At 41.6% G+C, this 18953-nt stretch overlaps 2 protein-coding genes across 6 annotated transcripts in view; both read right to left on the bottom strand.

Annotated features, from left to right (window-relative positions):
- Positions 1–7568, bottom strand: part of plxnd1 (plexin D1) — a 166851-nt gene extending 159283 nt beyond the window's left edge. Inside the window, exon 1 of the mRNA XM_061982171.1 lies at positions 6241–7568. Coding sequence (XP_061838155.1) covers positions 6241–7455 — 1215 coding nt within the window. The 5' untranslated portion in view covers positions 7456–7568. The remainder of the gene's footprint in view (positions 1–6240) is intronic.
- A 5866-nt stretch (positions 7569–13434) lies between these two features.
- Positions 13435–18953, bottom strand: part of tmcc1a (transmembrane and coiled-coil domain family 1a) — a 152938-nt gene continuing 147419 nt past the window's right edge. For all 5 annotated transcript variants that reach the window (XM_072913509.1, XM_061982085.1, XM_061982109.2 and 2 more), the window contains 2 exons: positions 18301–18436; positions 13435–15202 (listed from right to left, as the gene is read on the bottom strand). In XM_072913509.1, the coding sequence (XP_072769610.1) occupies positions 14888–15202; positions 18301–18436 (451 nt within the window). In that variant the 3' untranslated portion in view covers positions 13435–14887. The remainder of the gene's footprint in view (positions 15203–18300; positions 18437–18953) is intronic.

The following is an 18953-nucleotide window of genomic DNA, read 5'->3' as shown; positions in this document are numbered from 1 at the left end:
TGTGATAACTCCTGGAAATTACTGGCTTATTAGAATGGCCAAAGGTAAAGATGATTGATTGATTGATTGATTGAAACTTTTATTAGTAGATTGCACAGTACAGTACATATTCCGTACAATTGACCACTAAATGGTAACACCCGAATAAGTTTTTCAACTTGTTTAAGTCGGGGTCCACGTTAATAAATTCATGGTGAGTGTTCAAGTTGAAGGAAACGGAAACTACAAATAAAATGAGCTCAAATATACCTAAACTACGAGGCATAATGATGCAATATGAACATACAGCTAGCATAAATAGCGTGTTATCATCGATTAGCTTGCAGTCATGCAGTGACCAAATATGCCTGATTAGCACTCCAACAAGTCAATAACATCAATAAAGCTCACCTTTGTGCATTCACGCACAGCGTATAAAAAGTTTGGTGGACAAATAGAGACAAAGAAGGAGTGGCATAAAACACGTCTTACTGTGGCAGCATCAAGGACAGTTGTACATGTAAACAAACTACGGTGCGTTCAAGGACTTTCGAAATTAGTAGGACAAAATGGTGCGCGCCCAATAATCATCAGTGAAGCATGTTTAATATATACGGTGGGGTTTCTAACAATTAGGAAGGTTTGTGTCATGTTTGTCCTCCTACAGAAACGATATTAAAACAAAAAATATATTTTCCCCATCTTTTTCCATTTTCAAACATTTTTGAAAAAGCTCCAGGGAGCCACTAGGGCGGCGCTAAAGAGCCGCTTGTGGCTCGAGAGCCGCGCGCTGACGACCCCTGATTTGGGGGGGTGGCTACTTAGGCTCAAGCCACCTGCATAAATTATAAATAGTCTGTATTCATACAGCTTTTTTACTATACCTGCACGATACTCAAAGCACTTTACATTATACGTCACATTCACACACACATTCATACACTGATGGCGGGAGCTGCCATGCAAGGCGCTAAAACCACGACGCATCATGAGCAAGGTCGGTGAAGTGTCTTGCCCAAGGACACAATGGCCGTGACTAAGATGGCAGAAGCTGGATTTAACCCAGGAGTCCTCAAGTTGCTGGCACGGCCGCTATAGCCTCACGCAAGAGAAGACTATAAACATAAATATCACAACGTTTTTCCAACAAGAAGTACAGCGACAGATTGACAGCAACACCAGCAGTAATGACACGTGGGAGGATTCAGGTTTGTGGATCTTAGTGAAAAAGTCTTGAACATTACAATTTGCTAAATGTTAGCTCACTATTAGTAAAGTTATGTACAAATAAAGTGAATGATAGCAAGATGATGTTAGATATGTGCTTACATGGGAATGCATTTTGCATCCTGCATTGTTTTCTGTGTATAAAACTATACTTATATATACTTATTTTTTGCAACAGTATTTATATTTTTTCTGATGGGTAAAATGTTTTGGGTTTTCAACACACCCCTTAATTCTTAACATAAACCGAGGTACTTGATGAGAAAATGTGTTGCTGCTATCTTCAACTCTAATTCTCCTGAAAGTCTGTTTTTATGTTGCTATTCTGTTGAATATTTACAGCAAACATGATTAATTATCTGCCAGTCACAACTCCATGTAAATGTTGATATACAGTATGTACCTACTCAGTGGCCTAGTGGTTAGAGTGTCCGCCCTGAGATCGGTAGGTTGTGAGTTCAAACCCCGGCCGAGTCATACCAAAGACTATAAAAATGGGACCCATTACCTCCCTGCTTGGCACTCAGCATCAAGGGTTGGAATTGGGGGTTAAATCACCAAAATGATTCCCGGGCGCGGCCACCGCTGCTGCCCACTGCTCCCCTCACCTCCCAGGGTGTGATCAAGGGTGATGGGTCAAATGCAGAGAATAATCTCGCCACACCTAGTGTGTGTGTGACAATCATTGGTACTTTAACTTTAACTTTAACTTAAGCCACACCCCTCCTCTTTACACATCACCTGAAAATGGTTGAATAGAACAGTGTTTTTCAACCTTTTTTGAGCCAAGGCACACTTTTTGCGTTGAAAAAATGCGGAGGCACACCCCCAGCAGAAATCATTAAAAAACGAAACTCAGTTGACAGTAAAAAGTCGTTGTCGCAATTGTCGGATATGACTTTAAACCATAACCAACCAGGCATCACAATTCTCTTGTCTCAAAGTATCAAATCAAATCAACTTTATTTATAAAGCACATTTAAAATGTACTGTCTACTGTCACGACCTGTCACATCACACTGTGACTTATTTTGAGTTTTTTGCTGTTTTCCGGTGTGTAGTGTTTTAGTTCTTGTCTTGCGCTCATATTTTGGTGGCTTTTTCCCTTTTTTTGGTATTTTCCTGTAGCAGTTTCATGTCTTCCTTCGAGCGATATTTCCTGTATCTACTTTGTTTTAGCAATCAAGAATAATTTCAGTTGTTTTTATCCTTCTTTGTGTGGACATTGTTGATTGTCATGTCATGTTCGGATGTACATTGTGGACTTTGCTCAACAGTAAGTCTTTGCTGTCATCCAGCATTCTGTTTTTGTTTACTTTGTAGCCAGTTCAGTTTTAGTTTTGTTCTGCATAGCCTTCCCTAAGCTTTAATGCCTTTTATTAGGGGCACTCACCTTTTGTTTATTTTTGGTTTAAGCATTAGATACCTTTTTACCTGCACACTGCCTCCCGCTGTTTCCCACATCTACAAAGCAATTAGCTACCAGCTGCCACCTACTGATATGGAAGAGTATTACAGGGTTACTCTGCCGAGCTCTGGACACTCAACAACAACACAAAATTTGCAGACTATAATTACTGGTTTGCAAAAAACATTTTTAACCCAAATAGGTGAAATTAGATAATCTCCCACGGCACACCAGACTGTATCTCGCGGCACACTAGTGTGCCGCGGCACAGTGATTGAAAAACACTGGAATAGAATAAGCCTTCAATACTACATTGTCTAGAGACAGAACAGATCCAAAGATAATGACTGTGCAAATTGAGCACAAATGAAAGAATTAAATATTTTATTTAACATGTGTTTTTATCTTTAGAAAAAAACTGTAAAGACAATGTCCAAAACAAATCACCCCATTTCAACTTAAAAAAAAATTTTTTTTTAAAGATTAAATCTAAGTGTTTGTGTCTTTCTTTTTGTTTTGCCCTTGAGTATGCAGCAACCGAGCTTATTTTGTATGATGTATTTGTCTTGTGAAGCATGTGATCAGGGTTTCAAGTCACACAAATGAATGAAATGAATGCTGCATAGTTGGAAATATGAGATATGATCTGACTCTTTGAGTGCGACAAGGCAACTCTTTCTTCTCCGCCATATTTGTGGTTCGGCAACACTCTAACCGCAGATGCAGGAAAATACAAGACAATGGAAAAAACAAACTAATGACCCTTTTCTGCTTGGTGAGCTGCTGGATGTGAGGGGAGTCTCACTTCCCATAACCTTTGAGCCTGGCTATGGGGTATCTTCACTTTGTGACAAAGGGGATTCCTCCTTCACTTACAACTCATGATTATGAATTTGTGCTGCCAGGAGAAGACAGCCGTCACGAGTGCATTTGACCATTTTAAGGCACAATAACCTCAGGCCAGAAAGTTTCATACATCACAAGCAACTTCTTTGTCCACGCTGGAATGAAGTCAAAGGAATGATAAATCCTACATTTTGTCGTCGTACACTTAGCATTTTTGGAAGCTTTTACGCACATTTTGTCTTCATGTTGTTTTCATGAAGTTGTCGAGCCAAATACCACAGTGTACAATAGTCCCTCGTCAATCGCTGTTAATTGGTTCTGGACGCGACCGCGATATACGAATTTCCGCAAAGTAGGAATATTTACTATAAATAAAATGTTTTCAAAGCTAGAGCATAAGCATCCTGTTGACGACCTTCTAAATAAATTTTTCAACATTATGAGAGCCCTCCAGACACAAAATAACACACTTCAGTCACCTTTACACTCTTTTAATCCAATATAGTAATGCTGGCTGAGGCTGAGCCAATCAGTGGCCACGATACTGAACAGCGTGCTCTGATTGGTTTGGTCTCCTCTAGTGTAGTGGCCAGTACTACTTGTAGTATTGATATTTGAAGTCTATTTAGACATTTTTATGAAAATGCTTAATTTAGAAACAACAAAATTTAGAATATGCTTTAAAAAAAATATCCCCATAAAACCTGCAATGTGGTTAAGTTGCAATATCTGAATCACAATGTGCTGTGGGATGATTGTAAATCAATTATTTTGATTAAAAAAATATTTGAATAATGAGCCCAAGCAATAAAAATGGATAAAATACGAAATACTTGGAGTGCTTTGAACTTTAGCTCCACAGATATAGTTTTTGCATGACCTCTGCAATGGCATGAGGTGTCGTGATCTGTCTGGTGGCAAACAGCGGATAGTTTATTTTAGTCATATTTTCATTGATGTTCACATGTTAGTGCAACTTCAATGTTGATGATGGGCATATTAAGGCTATAGTGTGTTTTATCTAATTACTCGATTGATCGAACAAACTAATCAATAGTTTACTCAATTACTAAAATAATCAACATGTAATGACAAATGATCTACTGCAGGGCCGCAACGAATAATCGATTAAATCGACTAAATTGATAAGGAAAAAAGCCTTTGATTAATGAGTGTAACTAATTCAAATTCATAAAATCTATACCACATGGAGTGCCCGGAACTTAAAATACGTGAACGTAGTTTCCGCACGGCTGCTGCAATAGAGCGCACAAAGGCGCAGTGGTGTATGGGTGCTGTGATCTGTGCAGTGTTGATTTTATGTAATTATTATTATATTTATCAATGCACATGTGTTAAAAGAGTAATTTCAATGTTGATGATGTGCATTTATTATAAAAAGAAAGTAATGAAGTTTATGGCAAGCAGAAAATTGTTGGTTTTTTCCAACTATTTTCCCTAAAATGAGCATTGAGCCTACAAAGTGGTTGATCTAATTACTCGATTAATTGAACAAATTAATGGCTAGATTACGCAATTAATTGAACAAAACAATAGATTAATCGATTAATCAAACAAATTAATAGATTACTTAATTAACCAAACAAACTAATGGATACATTACTCGATTCATCAAACAAATTAATGGATAGATTACTCAATTAATTCAACAAACCAATGGATTGCTCGATTAATCGAACAAATGAATAGATAACTTAATTAACCGAACAAACAAATGGATATATTACTCGATTAATCAAACAAATTAATGGATCGATTACTCAATTAATTGAACAAACCAATGGATTGCTCGATTAATCGAACACATTAATATATTACTTAATGAACCGAACAAACTAATGGATATATTTCTCGATAAATCAAACAAATTAATGAGTAGATTACTCAATTAATTCAACAAACCCAAGGATTGCTCGATTAATCAAACAAATGAATAGATTACTTGATTAACCGAACAAACTAATGGATATATTACTCGATTAATCAAACAAATTCATGGATAGATTACTTGATTAATTGAACAAACCAATGGATTGCTTAATTAATCGAACAAATGAATAGAGTACTTAATTAACCGAACAAACTAATGGATGTATTACTCGATTAATCAAACAAATTAATGGATAAATTACTCAATTAATTGAACAAACCAATAGATTAATCGAACAAATGAATGGATTACTTAATTAACCGAACAAACTAATGGATATATTACTCGATTAATCAAACAAATTAATGGCTAGATTACTCGATTAATTCAACAAACCAATGGATTGCTCGATTAATCGAACAAATTAATAGATTACTTAATTTACCGAACAAACTAATGGATATATTACTCGATTAATCAAACAAATTCATGGATAGATTACTTGATTAATTGAACAAACCAATGGATTGCTTGATTAATCGAACAAATGAATAGAGTACTTAATTAACCGAACAAACTAATGGTTGTATTACTCGATTAATCAAACAAATTAATGGATAGATTACTCAATGAATTGAACAAACCAATAGATTAATCAAAAAAATTAATGGATTACTTAATTAACCGAACAAACTAATGGATATATTACTCGATTAATCAAACAAATTCATGGATAGATTACTTGATTAATTGAACATAACTCGTGGATAGATGACTCGATTAATGGTACAAATGAAAGGACAGATGACTCGATGACTAAAATAATCAGTAGCTGCAGTCCTAATCCACAGTAGCCCACAGAGAATAATTGAACGTGCGTGATTCCTACCACTAGGTTCCATTTCTGGATGCAGGCTGCTCCAGAGCCCTGGATGACACTGTCCAGCACCTGGACGTCTCTGCTGGGGTAGTTGGAGCAGCTCCTGCGACCTTGCCGGATCTCCTCCTCGATGTCCCCAAACTTGAAGGCACACAGTGCAGACTTTCTGTCCCCCTTGGAGAAGACCCCAAAGAGATACGGCTCTGTGCCCTGAGCCTCCTCTGTGTGGATGTCAGCCGGGTAGACGGACAGAAGGCGGTTATAAATGTCCCCGTTGTGTCCACACTGGAGGGGCATCTGGATGTAGGACTCTGTCAGCTTTCTGCTCTCCGGTCCTGTAGGCTTTCTGCTGTTGGTGTCCAGACAGATCCTGGCCAGGAGGCTGTTGGGCTGGCTCTCTTTGTGGCCCATTTTGGCATCATTGTTAAAGGCGATGTAGGAGTAGGTCTGATGGATGAAAGCGTGCACAAAGTTGAGCTTGTTTTTGGTCTTTGCCTCCTGTTTGATTTTAAAGACGTTGTCCTCAGACGGGTTGATGTCATAAGTGAAAAGTCTGGATAAATCCTGGATGTTTAAGGAACGGATGGCGATTTCTGGCGTGTTCTCAAAGCGCAGGTCTTCCTTGCTGTGGTTTTTGGGGAAAAACTGCGTCCCGGCCCCCGTGTAGGTGGCCCCCACCAGCAGCCGGGTGTTGCCCCCGTGACCTCTCAAGATGAGCCCCACGGTGGAGGCGTTGGGGTGATTGGCGGCGATGTTGAGCATACTTGGGAAGACAGTCTTCTCCCCCTGGGGTGGGAACTCCACGGCTATCTGGGAGATGTTCCCCATCCTCCTGAGCTCGCAGAAGCCCTGGTAGACAGAGCCGCACACCACCACCACCTTCTGCTGGTGGTCCAGCTGCAGGAGCTTGTTGTGGTTGTCGGTGCGGGACTTGGGATGCTCGCAAGGAGCCTGCGGGAGCTGCGGCGCATGACACAACAGGTTGTCCTCCACCGGCCCGGTGCGCTCCTCCGCCTCCACACTCAGCGTCCCGTTCAGCTGGTAGACGCTGTTGACGGCGGCCAGGTAGATCTTGCCGGACGCCGGGTCCACCACGAAATTATTGGTGTGGTTGGGAGACGAGAAGGCTTGCTGGATGCGCAGCGCGCTGGCGCTCCTCATGCGCGCCTCCAGGGCGAGCAGGACGCCGAGGAGCAGGAGAGCGATCTCCATCGGAGGAGGCATATTTCCTTCTGCTCGGCTTACGCGTCTTCTGGGCCGAGGGTTGCATTGAGTAAAGACAATATTGCGAGTTTGTTCCAAGAGCGACAATCCGGGAGGAAAGGCTGCTTCCTGCCTCACGCCTAAAAGCGAGTGACGCGATAAGGCGAGTCGTGCTTCCTTTTTTTTTGCAGGCTGTGCCTCTTTCTGCACACTCTTAGTGCTCACTCTTAGTGCTCACTCTTAGTGCTCACTCTTAGTGCACACTCTTAAAGCTCACTCTTAGTGCACACTCTTAGTGCTCACTCTTAGTGCTCACTCTTATAGTGCTCACTCTTAGTGCACACTCTTAAAGCTCACTCTTAGTGCTCATGCACTCCTAGTGCTCACTCTTAGTGCTCACTCCCTCTATGCACACAACTTTCTTCACATGCACACGCAACTTATTCTGACTTAATCAATAAAGCTGACGTAGTGAAATGACGTCATTGAAATCTTAATTACGCAATTTAAAAAAACATGCTTGCTGCATGTAGCCCCTAAACACGATTTAGTTTGTGGCCCCATTTCGGTCTTTAGTGTTCCTCCTGTTTGTTTGTATTTGTTTATTTGAAGGACAATGTGCAGTTGAAGGCTGCACCAGATTTAACACCATGCTAATTCCCATCTGGAGTCCTTTTCATGGCGCATCTAAAAAGTTAAAAAAGTTAAAGTACCAATGATTGTCACACACACACTAGGTGTGGCGAGATTATTCTCTGCATTTTGACCCATCCCCCTTGATCACCCCCTGGGAGGTGAGGGGAGCAGTGGGCAGCAGCGGTGGCCACGCCCGGGAATCATTTTTGGTGATTTAACCCCCAATTCCAACCCTTGATGCTGAGTGGGGAGGTAATGAGTCCCATTTTTATAGTCTTTGGTATGACTCGGCAGGGGTTTGAACTCACAACCTACCGATCTCAGGGCGGACACCCTAACCACTAGGCCACTGAGTAGGTTATCTAACATCCACAATTAAAATGTAAACATGGTTGAAAATACACAACAATATAAAAATTACACCATGATAAGCAATTTAAAACACAAGTACAATACATAGAGGGTATGTGAGTTACAAATCATTTACAGTATTTTAGCAGCTTGATTTAAAGTCCATCCATCCATCCATCTTCTTCCGCTTATCCGAGGTCGGGTCGCAGGGGCAGCAGCCTAAGCAGGGAAGCCCAGACTTCCCTCTCCCCAGCCACTTCGTCCAGCCCCTCCCGGGGGATGCCAAGGCGTTCCCAGGCCAGCCGGGAGAATATATATATATATATTATAATATAGATTATTATTTAGAATATATATATATATATATTATAATATATAATATATAAAGTGCAGCAGTTTTTATCAAAGTCCACATTCAGTGCAGTAGCCATCAGATGGTACTCATAAGGGTATCATTCAATAGCCATATACCACATTGATTTTGCATACCGGTACATAAAAAAAGTTTGCGTTGTTACCAGACTGGAATGTTACTCTGGTGTCAGAAGAGACGGATCCCGCCAGGCTATCATGTGATGTTCAACTACCTGCCTGGTATTGTTAATGTGAGCAGGACTAGTCATCTATAAGCCAGTCTTTGACTGCTTGTGAGAAACTAACGCGCCAGGACAGGGACGGGTTGGAAGGGCCACATTAACAGAAAACTAAGGAGTTCTCCCTTTACCATAATTCTTTTTACCAGCTGTCTGTCTATCTGTTGGCCCTGCGAGGAGGTGGCGACCTGTCCAGGGTGTACCCCGCCTTCTAATGCAGCTGAGATAGGCTCCAGCACCCCCCGCGACCCCGAAAGGGAAAATTGGTAGAAAAATGGATGGATGGTTGGATAATATCGTTTCATGTTATAATATGTTAAAATAAAGACAACTTCAGATTGTTTTCTTTGTCTTACGTTGGCCAAAAATAGAACAAACACATTCTGAAAATATTACAATAAAAGTATAGGAAAAAATACCCGGCAGCGGTAAAGTTTTGATCAGGGGTTCCAAACTACGGCCCGCGGGCAGATAGCGGCCTGCCAGCGTCCAAAATCCAGCCTGCAGGAAATCTCAAGTTTTGTTTTTTTATTTGTCCGACCGCTTCCATGTTAGCTACCTCTCTTTGTTTATAATGTCTACTTTCTGCTGGATCTACTCTCTATTTTATGCTGCCCTTTTTCTTTTTTTCTTTTTTGGCTGCAGCTGTTACATATACTGTAATACTGTCCATCAGGGGTGACCAACTCATTTGAACTCAGGGGCCGCATGGAGGGGAAACTGGACTATTAAAATCATGGCATTGAAACTAAAAAATAAAGACAACTTAAGATTGTTTTCTTTGTCTTACTTTGGCCAAAAATAGAACAATCACATTCTGAAAATATGACAATAAAAGTATAGAAAATAAATACCCGGCAGCAGTAGAGTTTAGATCCATGAAGGAAAGAAAAAAGTGAATGAATGTTTATCACTGAATACATTTACATATGCATACAAATTTGTTTTCTTTTGTATTATTTGTTTGAATGACTGAAAAACACAATATAGAATGTGATATATAACAGGACTAAGCATACATTTATCATTTGTTATCAAAACGCTTACAAAAAAGTGGGACCCCATTTTGAAAATTTCTAGCGCCAACACTGATGGAGTATTGGTGCGTGCAAAACAGTAGCAGGTGGCTGTGGCCTGTGGGCTGGTTCTAACACGAATCAAATATCATCCCGGACGAGGGCCGTAGAGAATTCAATTGCGAGCAGGACTTGGCCCGCGGGCTTTGACTTTGACACCCCTGACTTAAAGGGATGCCTTGAGGAACACCTCAGTTATGTAAATCACAAGTTTGGACCCAAGTGTTATATTTGCTAGCAAGATGAAAATGGCAATGCAAGGATGTGCTAATGTGTTTTCGGTGGTTCAAGTTCCTCTATCAGGTTTTCAACTGAATTCAGGGCTATGTGTCAGTTGAATATACAGAGCTGACTGCAGCCTAGTGATAGTGTTCTTTGTGCTCCAACTATAAAAAATATTCCATTTAAAATGAATAATTCCTACTTTGCGGAAGTTCATTTACCACGGCCAGGACCGAAACCAATCACCAGCGACAAACAAGGGTTTATTGTATCACTCTTGGCCACAAGAAGTGGGCCATTAATTTGTCATGCTGACAGCTTTAGAAGCGATGCTAAACTAGCAATTATTTCTATGGAGGTTTGAATGGATGCGACCACGATGCTGCTAAACAAAGCTAAAACTGAGTTTAGTAGGAATAAGGCGTAAAAGTATCTAAGTCAGTCCATCAAAGTAGAGCAAACACCTGCACAGCACAACAACCACACTGATGATCAGTTACTTACAATAAGCGACCAGTCGCCATAATTATGAGGCCCTCCCTAGTGATTGTGGCCCTAAACAACCGCATGGAGTGTTTGTGACAGGGACCGGCCCAAATATGAAGAATCGTATCCTGCCTTGGGAAGTTGTGATGGTCGACCTCCTTTGAAGACAACCCCTTTTTGGTTCCACTCACCTTGAGGTTAATGACAGGTCACCACATCTCACCTCCTCCTGGGCTCTTCCGTCCCTCAACCCTCACATTAGTTCTGCAGATCCACACACGGCACAGTAAGCACCGTGAAAGTGCAACCAGATGGGCACATTAGCACACCTTTCCATTTTTTGACATTCACATTTCTATTTTTTTCTACCATCATGAATATTCAAGCACCCAACACATGCTCTCCCACTCAACAATATGAGGAGGGATATTTTTTTGTGTGTGTCTGGCACATTAGAATGGAAATGAATGTTAAGAAGACTCGTGCTTGAATAAATGCAATACTTAAAGTCAGAGCAGATAGCCTCTCCATTTGGGTAATTGCACATCAAACATGGCAGTTTAGGGAAGCGACGATATAAAGTGCAACATAGGCATAAACACACTACGCCATTGTTTAGGGCCACAACAACTGGGGGTGGGAATGCACATGATTATGGCAACTGGTCACTTGACTAAATGTTCACCATTGTGGTTGTCGGGCTCTGCAGGTGTTTGTCTGTTCTACTTGAAGTGCCTCATGCTAAACTACTAAACTTTTAGTCAACGTTTGAGCTCAGAAAATCTAATTTTCTAAAGATTTTCTAAGTCTAAGTCTAAGGACCCGGGGTGGACCACTAGCCTGTGCATCGGTTGGGGACATCTCTGCGCTGCTGACCCGTCTCCGCTCGGGATTGTTTCCTGCTGCTGGCCCCACTATGGACTGTACTCTCACTATTATGTTAGATCCACTATGGACTGGACTCTCACAATATTATGTCAGACCCACTCGACATCCATTGCTTTCGGTCTCCCCTAAAGGGGGCGGGGGGGTTACCCACATATGCGGTCCTCTCCAAGGTTTCTCTTAGTCATTCACATCGACGTCCCACTGGGGTGAGTTTTTCCTTGCCCTTATGTGAGCTCTGTACCGAGGATGTCGTTGTGGCTTGTTGATTGATTGATTGAAACGGTGAGTCATTCAAAAGCCCATAGAGATAATTGCTCATTTTGCATCACTGTGAACTCCGTCATAATGACAGATTTTAAGGTTTGATTTAAAAATAAATGTACTGCCCCCCTCTCCTGTGTACATAGGTTTTTTGGTGACCACAGATGTTGCGCTAGCTGTTCAAAGTCGGGACCCGCGGTGGACCACTCATCTGTGCATCAGTCGGGGACGTCTCTGCGCTGCTGACCTGTCTCCACTCAAGATGATCCCCTGCTGGCCCCACTATGGACTGGACTCTCACACGATTATGTTAGTTCCACTATGGACTGGACTCTCACACTATTATGTTAGATCCACTATGGACTGGACTCTCACACTATTAACCAGATCCACTCCACGTCCATTGCACCGGTTGCCTCCAAAGTTTCTCATTGTATCCCATTGGGTTGAGTTTTTTCTTGCCCTGATGTGGGATCTGAGCCGAGGATGTCGTTGTGGCTTGTGCAGCCCTTTGAGACACTCGTGATTAAGGGCTATACAAATAAACCATGATTGATTGCTCGATTGACGTCTGTAGTTCTTAAAACGACCGTACTAGTTAACTTTATATCGTAACCAAACTTTTTCCTAAAGATAATGTAAAAAGGAACATTTGTATTTTCATAGTTGTTGCCCATTTATTGTCTTTTGTTTACTTTTCAAATTAATGCCTAAGCGGCATTGCGGTTTCGAATTGGCTTCACTCCGGTACATAGGAGATATCACTTTTCTCTCCACTTGAACCTATCAAACTTTTTAACCTTTTCATATAAACTACTTCTAGTTGCCAAATATAAACCCTTGTTTATCGCTTTTAATTGGTTTTGGGCCTGGTCGTACTAAATTATTTAATGAATAACTATTTGGAACCTGTTTAAGACTTTCTAGGAGCATTTTTTAACATTAAGAAAGTGCTCTAGGCCTGCAGTAACACCCACATAGTCACTTTTACAAGCCACAAACCTCAACAATACTCACCGGGCTGCAATCACACCCAAAACATGTTACATTAGTAATATTGAAGACCAAAATGGGGCCACATACACTTTCTTGTTTAGGGCCACAAAAAGCCTAAGCCCTGGTGCAACTTGGGCCAAGGATGTGGGTCAGAGCTGTCAGCAGACGTCACCTAATTTGTGCTCACTCCATCCATCACTTGCATTGATCTGCAGCAGTCATTAGAAAGGAGCACTTCCACACTAACCTGCTTCCTTCTTGATAAGGACACAACGCCTCACTGATAACAGACCACTCGCATCTATTCCACATGTCCACAGCCTTCCACGCCCGTGCAAGAGCAGCACTACGTAAGGCTTAAGAGCGCTATCTAGTGGTCACAAGATGAACAGTCGTTTACATCATTTAGAGCCCATCTGCTTATAACAAGACAGGATTTGACTAAAACCAGATCTTTAAAAAACAAAAAGAGAAAGAGGAAGATCACAAGATTAGGAATGCATTTTATTTATTCCACACTTGGAAAAGCATGTCCAAAGGCACTGGAGTGGTTTATCACATAAACCAACATCAAGGTCATGCTGAGGTCAAATAAAAACTTTTAGTTTTCGGCAAAATTGAAAAGCATCACGTTGCCATAAAGTGAGTGTAATGTGAGCGAGGTGGACCCCTCTCTCTGAGGACGCTCGTCGCCAAAAGTGGCGAATCAAAAGGCCTAACCTACAGTATGTGATGTCTAATTGAGTGCTAAAGTGCAGCTGTACAGTTCATCAGCTTGTATGTGCTGGGTCATCCTGACATGTCCTTGACAAGATGAGGGGGAGGCAAGAGTTAGCAACACACAACGCAGACTCAAAGTGTATACCTCATAATGTTAAAGCTGAAGAAGCCTTACCAATAAAATCAGTCTCAACATTCATGACAGACCTGCTGGTTGACCCCCTCAAGCATGCCTGGGTAGACTCAGGTTTGGCTGATTTCTCCATAAGCAAAAAGAGGGATGCACAGAGACCATAAGCGTGTGATGAAAAGAAAAAACCTGATAAATGGGCAGAGTGCTTTTAACTGGCGTGGCAGTGGAAACATTGTGGGTATAAAGCAGCAGCCCCCTGGTCCGTCTGAGATGGTCTCTGCAGGTCAACATGGCTGAGGGAGGCAATTATAAGAGAAAATTGGTTTTACTTGGACAATATGTTGCTCTAATGTCATTTGTCTTCATTTCATAGATGCAAATATTGCATTGGTTTGACACTCAGCAGATGTCCTCAGGTCATGTGCATCACTCCTTCATACACTCACCCACATAAGTTAAAATCCATACTGTTTAACAGTGCAACTTTCAAATAAAATTAATAAAAGCCTGTGTGCTATTAGAAATGGTAGGAAGTAGGCAAAGGTTCATTCAGTCCAGTCCTTCAAACTGTTCCATCCTGACACATTTGATCACAGCAAAAAAGAACAAGAGCACCCCGTGTTTGAGGTTTTGGTTCAAATCTACCAGTTGCAGTTTAGCTGAGGTGTGTTCTGCAAGGCAATCCACCAAATCATTACACTAGTTTGAGGTGAGTAGCATGAACCCAGTTTCCTGCCGACACTCCTCTCCAGGTGGCACGATGCTACATGATACTGAATAAAATAACATTGAAAATGGAAATATTAGCAAGAGCTGATTTAACTTTCAAGATAAAAAGAGTACAACACTGTTATGTAAGGGATATCAACACGACAACTTTTAAAAATGTAAACAGTCTTGTCTTTACTAGCTCAGAATCATGTGCTCGCAACTCGCTTTCCCTCTCTCTGCGTTGATTCCGAGCGACGTCCCAAATGAGCTCAGCCGGATTTTGCACGCAGCCATCTTAGCCACGCTTTTGTCAAAGTCCCTGCATGACAGCAGCTACACGTTCATCACCTGCTGTGAGTGAAGTAAGTCAAGTACGGCGCTCATCTTGGGGACTGGAGGGCGCGCTGCATGTAAGTCGACAGAGCGTCCCAGTTCTTCCACAAGAAGGCCGTGAGGATGAGGAGGAGGAGGGTGGAGAATGAGCGAGAGCGCGTCTTCATCAGAGGGACCACGCAGTTGGCCACAGTTGACACAAAAACCAGAAGGACAGCCATAAGGGCCAGCAGCACATTGATTAGTTTTCCCAAGAGCATCCTGGCCGTGGCGTTTTCCAGCCCCTCCAACTGGACCACCTGCTGTTGCTGCTGATGGAGCTCCATCTTGGAAATTCTGGTCTGACACACCTCCAAGGCCTCCTGCATAAGACAATTTAAAGCAAGTCCCAAATAAATCACTCACTATAGGTAAAACACGAGCTGTGCGTAGAGCCATATGATAAAACTGAAACAATGCTCAGAGATAGAGATGGAAAATATTACTTGAGGGGTACATTGAATTTTAAGCAGCCTTGTGTTACCACGACTCTCAAAAATATATGTGCCTATCAGTTTATGGGATGCCTTCATGGAATCAATTAGATGAGGCAGTGATTCTCTAACTGTATAATGTGTACTAGTAGTACGCAGGCTCCATCTAGTGGTACACCCAAGTAGTCTATAACTACAGCATGTACTGTATATGGAGTATCATTGTAGATGATGTTTGTGCATTGCGTGTGATGTTACAGTGGCCAAAAATATACTTGTTAAAGGGGAACATTATCACCAGACCTATGTAAGCGTCAATATATACCTTGATGTTGCAGAAAAAAGACCATATATTTTTTTAACCGATTTCCGAACTCTAAATGGGTGAATTTTGGCGAATTAAACGCCTTTCTAATATTCGCTCTCGGAGCGATGACGTCACAACGTGACGTCACATCGGGAAGCAATCCGCTATTTTCTCAAACACCGAGTCAAATCAGCTCTGTTATTTTCCGTTTTTTCGACTGTTTTCCGTACCTTGGAGACATCATGCCTCGTCGGTGTGTTGTCGGAGGGTGTAACAACACGAACAGGGACGGATTCAAGTTGCACCAGTGGCCCAAAGATGCGAAAGTGGCAAGAAATTGGACGTTTGTTCCGCACACTTTACCGACGAAAGCTATGCTACGACAGAGATGGCAAGAATGTGTGGATATCCTGCGACACTCAAAGCAGATGCATTTCCAACGATAAAGTCAAAGAAATCTGCCGCCAGACCCCCATTGAATCTGCCGGAGTGTGTGAGCAATTCAGGGACAAAGGACCTCGGTAGCACGGCAAGCAATGGCGGCAGTTTGTTCCCGCAGACGAGCGAGCTATCGACCCTAGATTCCCTGGCCTGCTGACATCAACTCCAAAACTGGACAGATCAGCTTTCAGGAAAAGAGCGCGGATGAGGGTATGTCTACAGAATATATTAATTGATGAAAATTGGGTTGTCTGCACTCTCAAAGTGCATGTTGTTGCCAAATGTATTTCATATGCGGTAAACCTAGTTCATAGTTGTTAGTTTCCTTTAATGCCAAACAAACACATACCAATCGTTGGTTGGAAGGCGATCGCCAAATTCGTCCTCGCTTTCTCCCGTGTCATACGGTTCAAACCGATATGGCTCAATAGCTTCAGTTTCTTCTTCAATTTCGTTTTCGCTACCTGCCTCCACACTACAACCATCCGTTTCAATACATTCGTAATCTGTTGAATCGCTTAAGCCGCTGAAATCCGAGTCTGAATCCGAGCTAATGTCGCTATAGCTTGCTGTTCTTTCCGCCATGTTTGTTTGTGTTGGCTTCACTATGTGACGTCACAGGAAAATGGACGGGTGTTTAAAACGATGGTTAAAATCAGGCACTTTGAAGCTTTTTTTAGGGATATTGCGTGATGAGTAAAATTTTGAAAAAAACTTTGAAAAATATAATAAGCCACTGGGAACTGATTTTTAATGGTTTTAACCATTCTGAAATTGTGATAATGTTCCCCTTTAAATAAAAACTCTGGCCTGTTTTTAATGAATAGTTAGGCCTACTACGCTACTGTTGGCCATTATGGTGGTAGTTGGAGAGCCAAGTGTTTTCTCAGGTGGTACTTGGTGAAAAATATTTGAGAACCACTGAGATGAGGAATTCTGAAAAAAAATCATTCAATTTTAAAAGAAATAATATTTTTCATAGGTACAACAAAGAGGAGGAAACATAAAATATCTGAAAGGGGCAATATGTTTATACAAACTACATTTGATGAAATGATGAGTGGGTTTATTATTGTAAATATATGAAATTAAGTGTTATATAAATTATTATACCTAATGATATTTTGCACAAAAAACTAATTATCAAACATGTTCTTTCCCATGAATTAATTTTAGCACAAAACCTGCATCAAATTGAATTCAAGCTTGATTAAAAACAGTATAAAAATCATTTTATGCAAATAAAAAAAGTTTGAAAATAATTGTAATTGGGGGGCTCAAAATGAAATTTTTGCCAAGGGCCCCAAATCAGCCTGGGGTGGTTAACCCATGTGGACAGCAAAGATCTCTAGCACCCCCTACTGCCAAAGACAGGGAATGCAGCCCAGGCGAAATTGGCTGAAGATGACACCCTGAGAGAAATATGAGTCATTTCGGAAAAAAAAATCTGCGATTAATAGACAGGTTCGTAGAATGAGAGTATTTTTGGTCTCATCTTCCTGTTTAGTGTGTCAACATGTCTGATGAGATAATAATGTCTTTAACTCACTGACCGGTTCCAACTAGCAGAACAACTTTACACCACTTGTCTGAGCTTCCCGCATGAGCTTGCTGCTCTGACATCCATCCATCTTCCACCGCTTGTCCCTCTAGGGTCTCGGGGCGTGCTGGAGCCTATCTCAGCTGCACTTGGGCGAAAGGCGGAGTACACCTCATAGCAGGGCCAACAGACACTCACATTCACACACTAGGGCCAATTTAGTGTTGCCAATCAACCTATCCCCAGGTGCATGTCTTTGGAGGTGGGAGGAAGCCGCAGTACCCAGAGGGAACCCACGCAGTCACGGGGAGAACATGCAAACTCCACACAGAACGACCCCAAACCCAGGACCTTCTTATTGTGAGGCACACGCACTAACCCCTGTGCCACTGTGCTGCAATCAATGAATAAAAGATAGCAAATTGAATATATGAATCCATAAAATACATAACGTGCTACTTGGACTTTAGTGCTACTTATGACAGAAGAGCATTCTCTGTTTATACTTTTTTGACAGATGAATCACCTGTATGTACAGCTAAAATTAACATTGTTATTGCTACAAATTTCCTGTAAAAAATAAAAACAAGTGTGTTGAGATTTACAAGACTACAGGTATCTGAAAATAATAAATTCAGCTGGAGTTTTGGTGAACCAATCCAAGCAAAGACTACCGAGCGTCAACCTGACAAGACGAACCTGAATGTCTCGTGCTCTCTCATACGACTGGTAGGCTATTTTCTCCTCCATGCTGGCCAGCTCCTGTTTGAGGTTTAGTATCTCGTTCTGATGAAGCTCCGTTAGGTCGTTAAGCTGCTCCTCCAAGCGTTCACACCTGTAAACACAGACACACAAAAACACCCGTGTGAGACCATAATGAGCTTAAACAGACAAGTGCAAGGAGAAGCCAGTCGAAAGAGACCCTGTGTCACCTGATCCCCTGACTGGACTGGTGGCAAGATTAGGACATGCAAACTCATCTCCTGATCCAGCGGCCAATCACAGCATCTACACAAAGTGACGCACTAATGGGAATCACTCACCTAGAAAAATAGCTACAGGCTGGCAGGAAAGTCCAATAGTAGAATGAAAAACAAAAATAGCATAGAACATAGGATAGAACGGCCATGTGTTTGAGGGGAGTTCATTAACGAAAGTGCAACATGGAGTTAAGTGTAATAGGCATAAGATGGTATTTAAAAAATGTAACATGTTTTGTGACAACATTGGTCAAATGACTAGAGCAGTCGTTCTCCATTTTTATAGGAATATAGGAAAATAAAACACTGTACTTTAATCAAGTGATTTTTTTTGGGCATACTTCTAGATGGAGCCCGCGCAACACTAATGTT

The sequence above is a fragment of the Nerophis lumbriciformis genome, linkage group LG01 (genome assembly GCF_033978685.3).
Source record: "Nerophis lumbriciformis linkage group LG01, RoL_Nlum_v2.1, whole genome shotgun sequence".
Taxonomy (NCBI): Eukaryota; Metazoa; Chordata; class Actinopteri; order Syngnathiformes; family Syngnathidae; genus Nerophis; species Nerophis lumbriciformis.
Note: the sequence above shows the minus strand (reverse complement) of the source record. Positions and strands in the feature narration are given on the sequence as shown.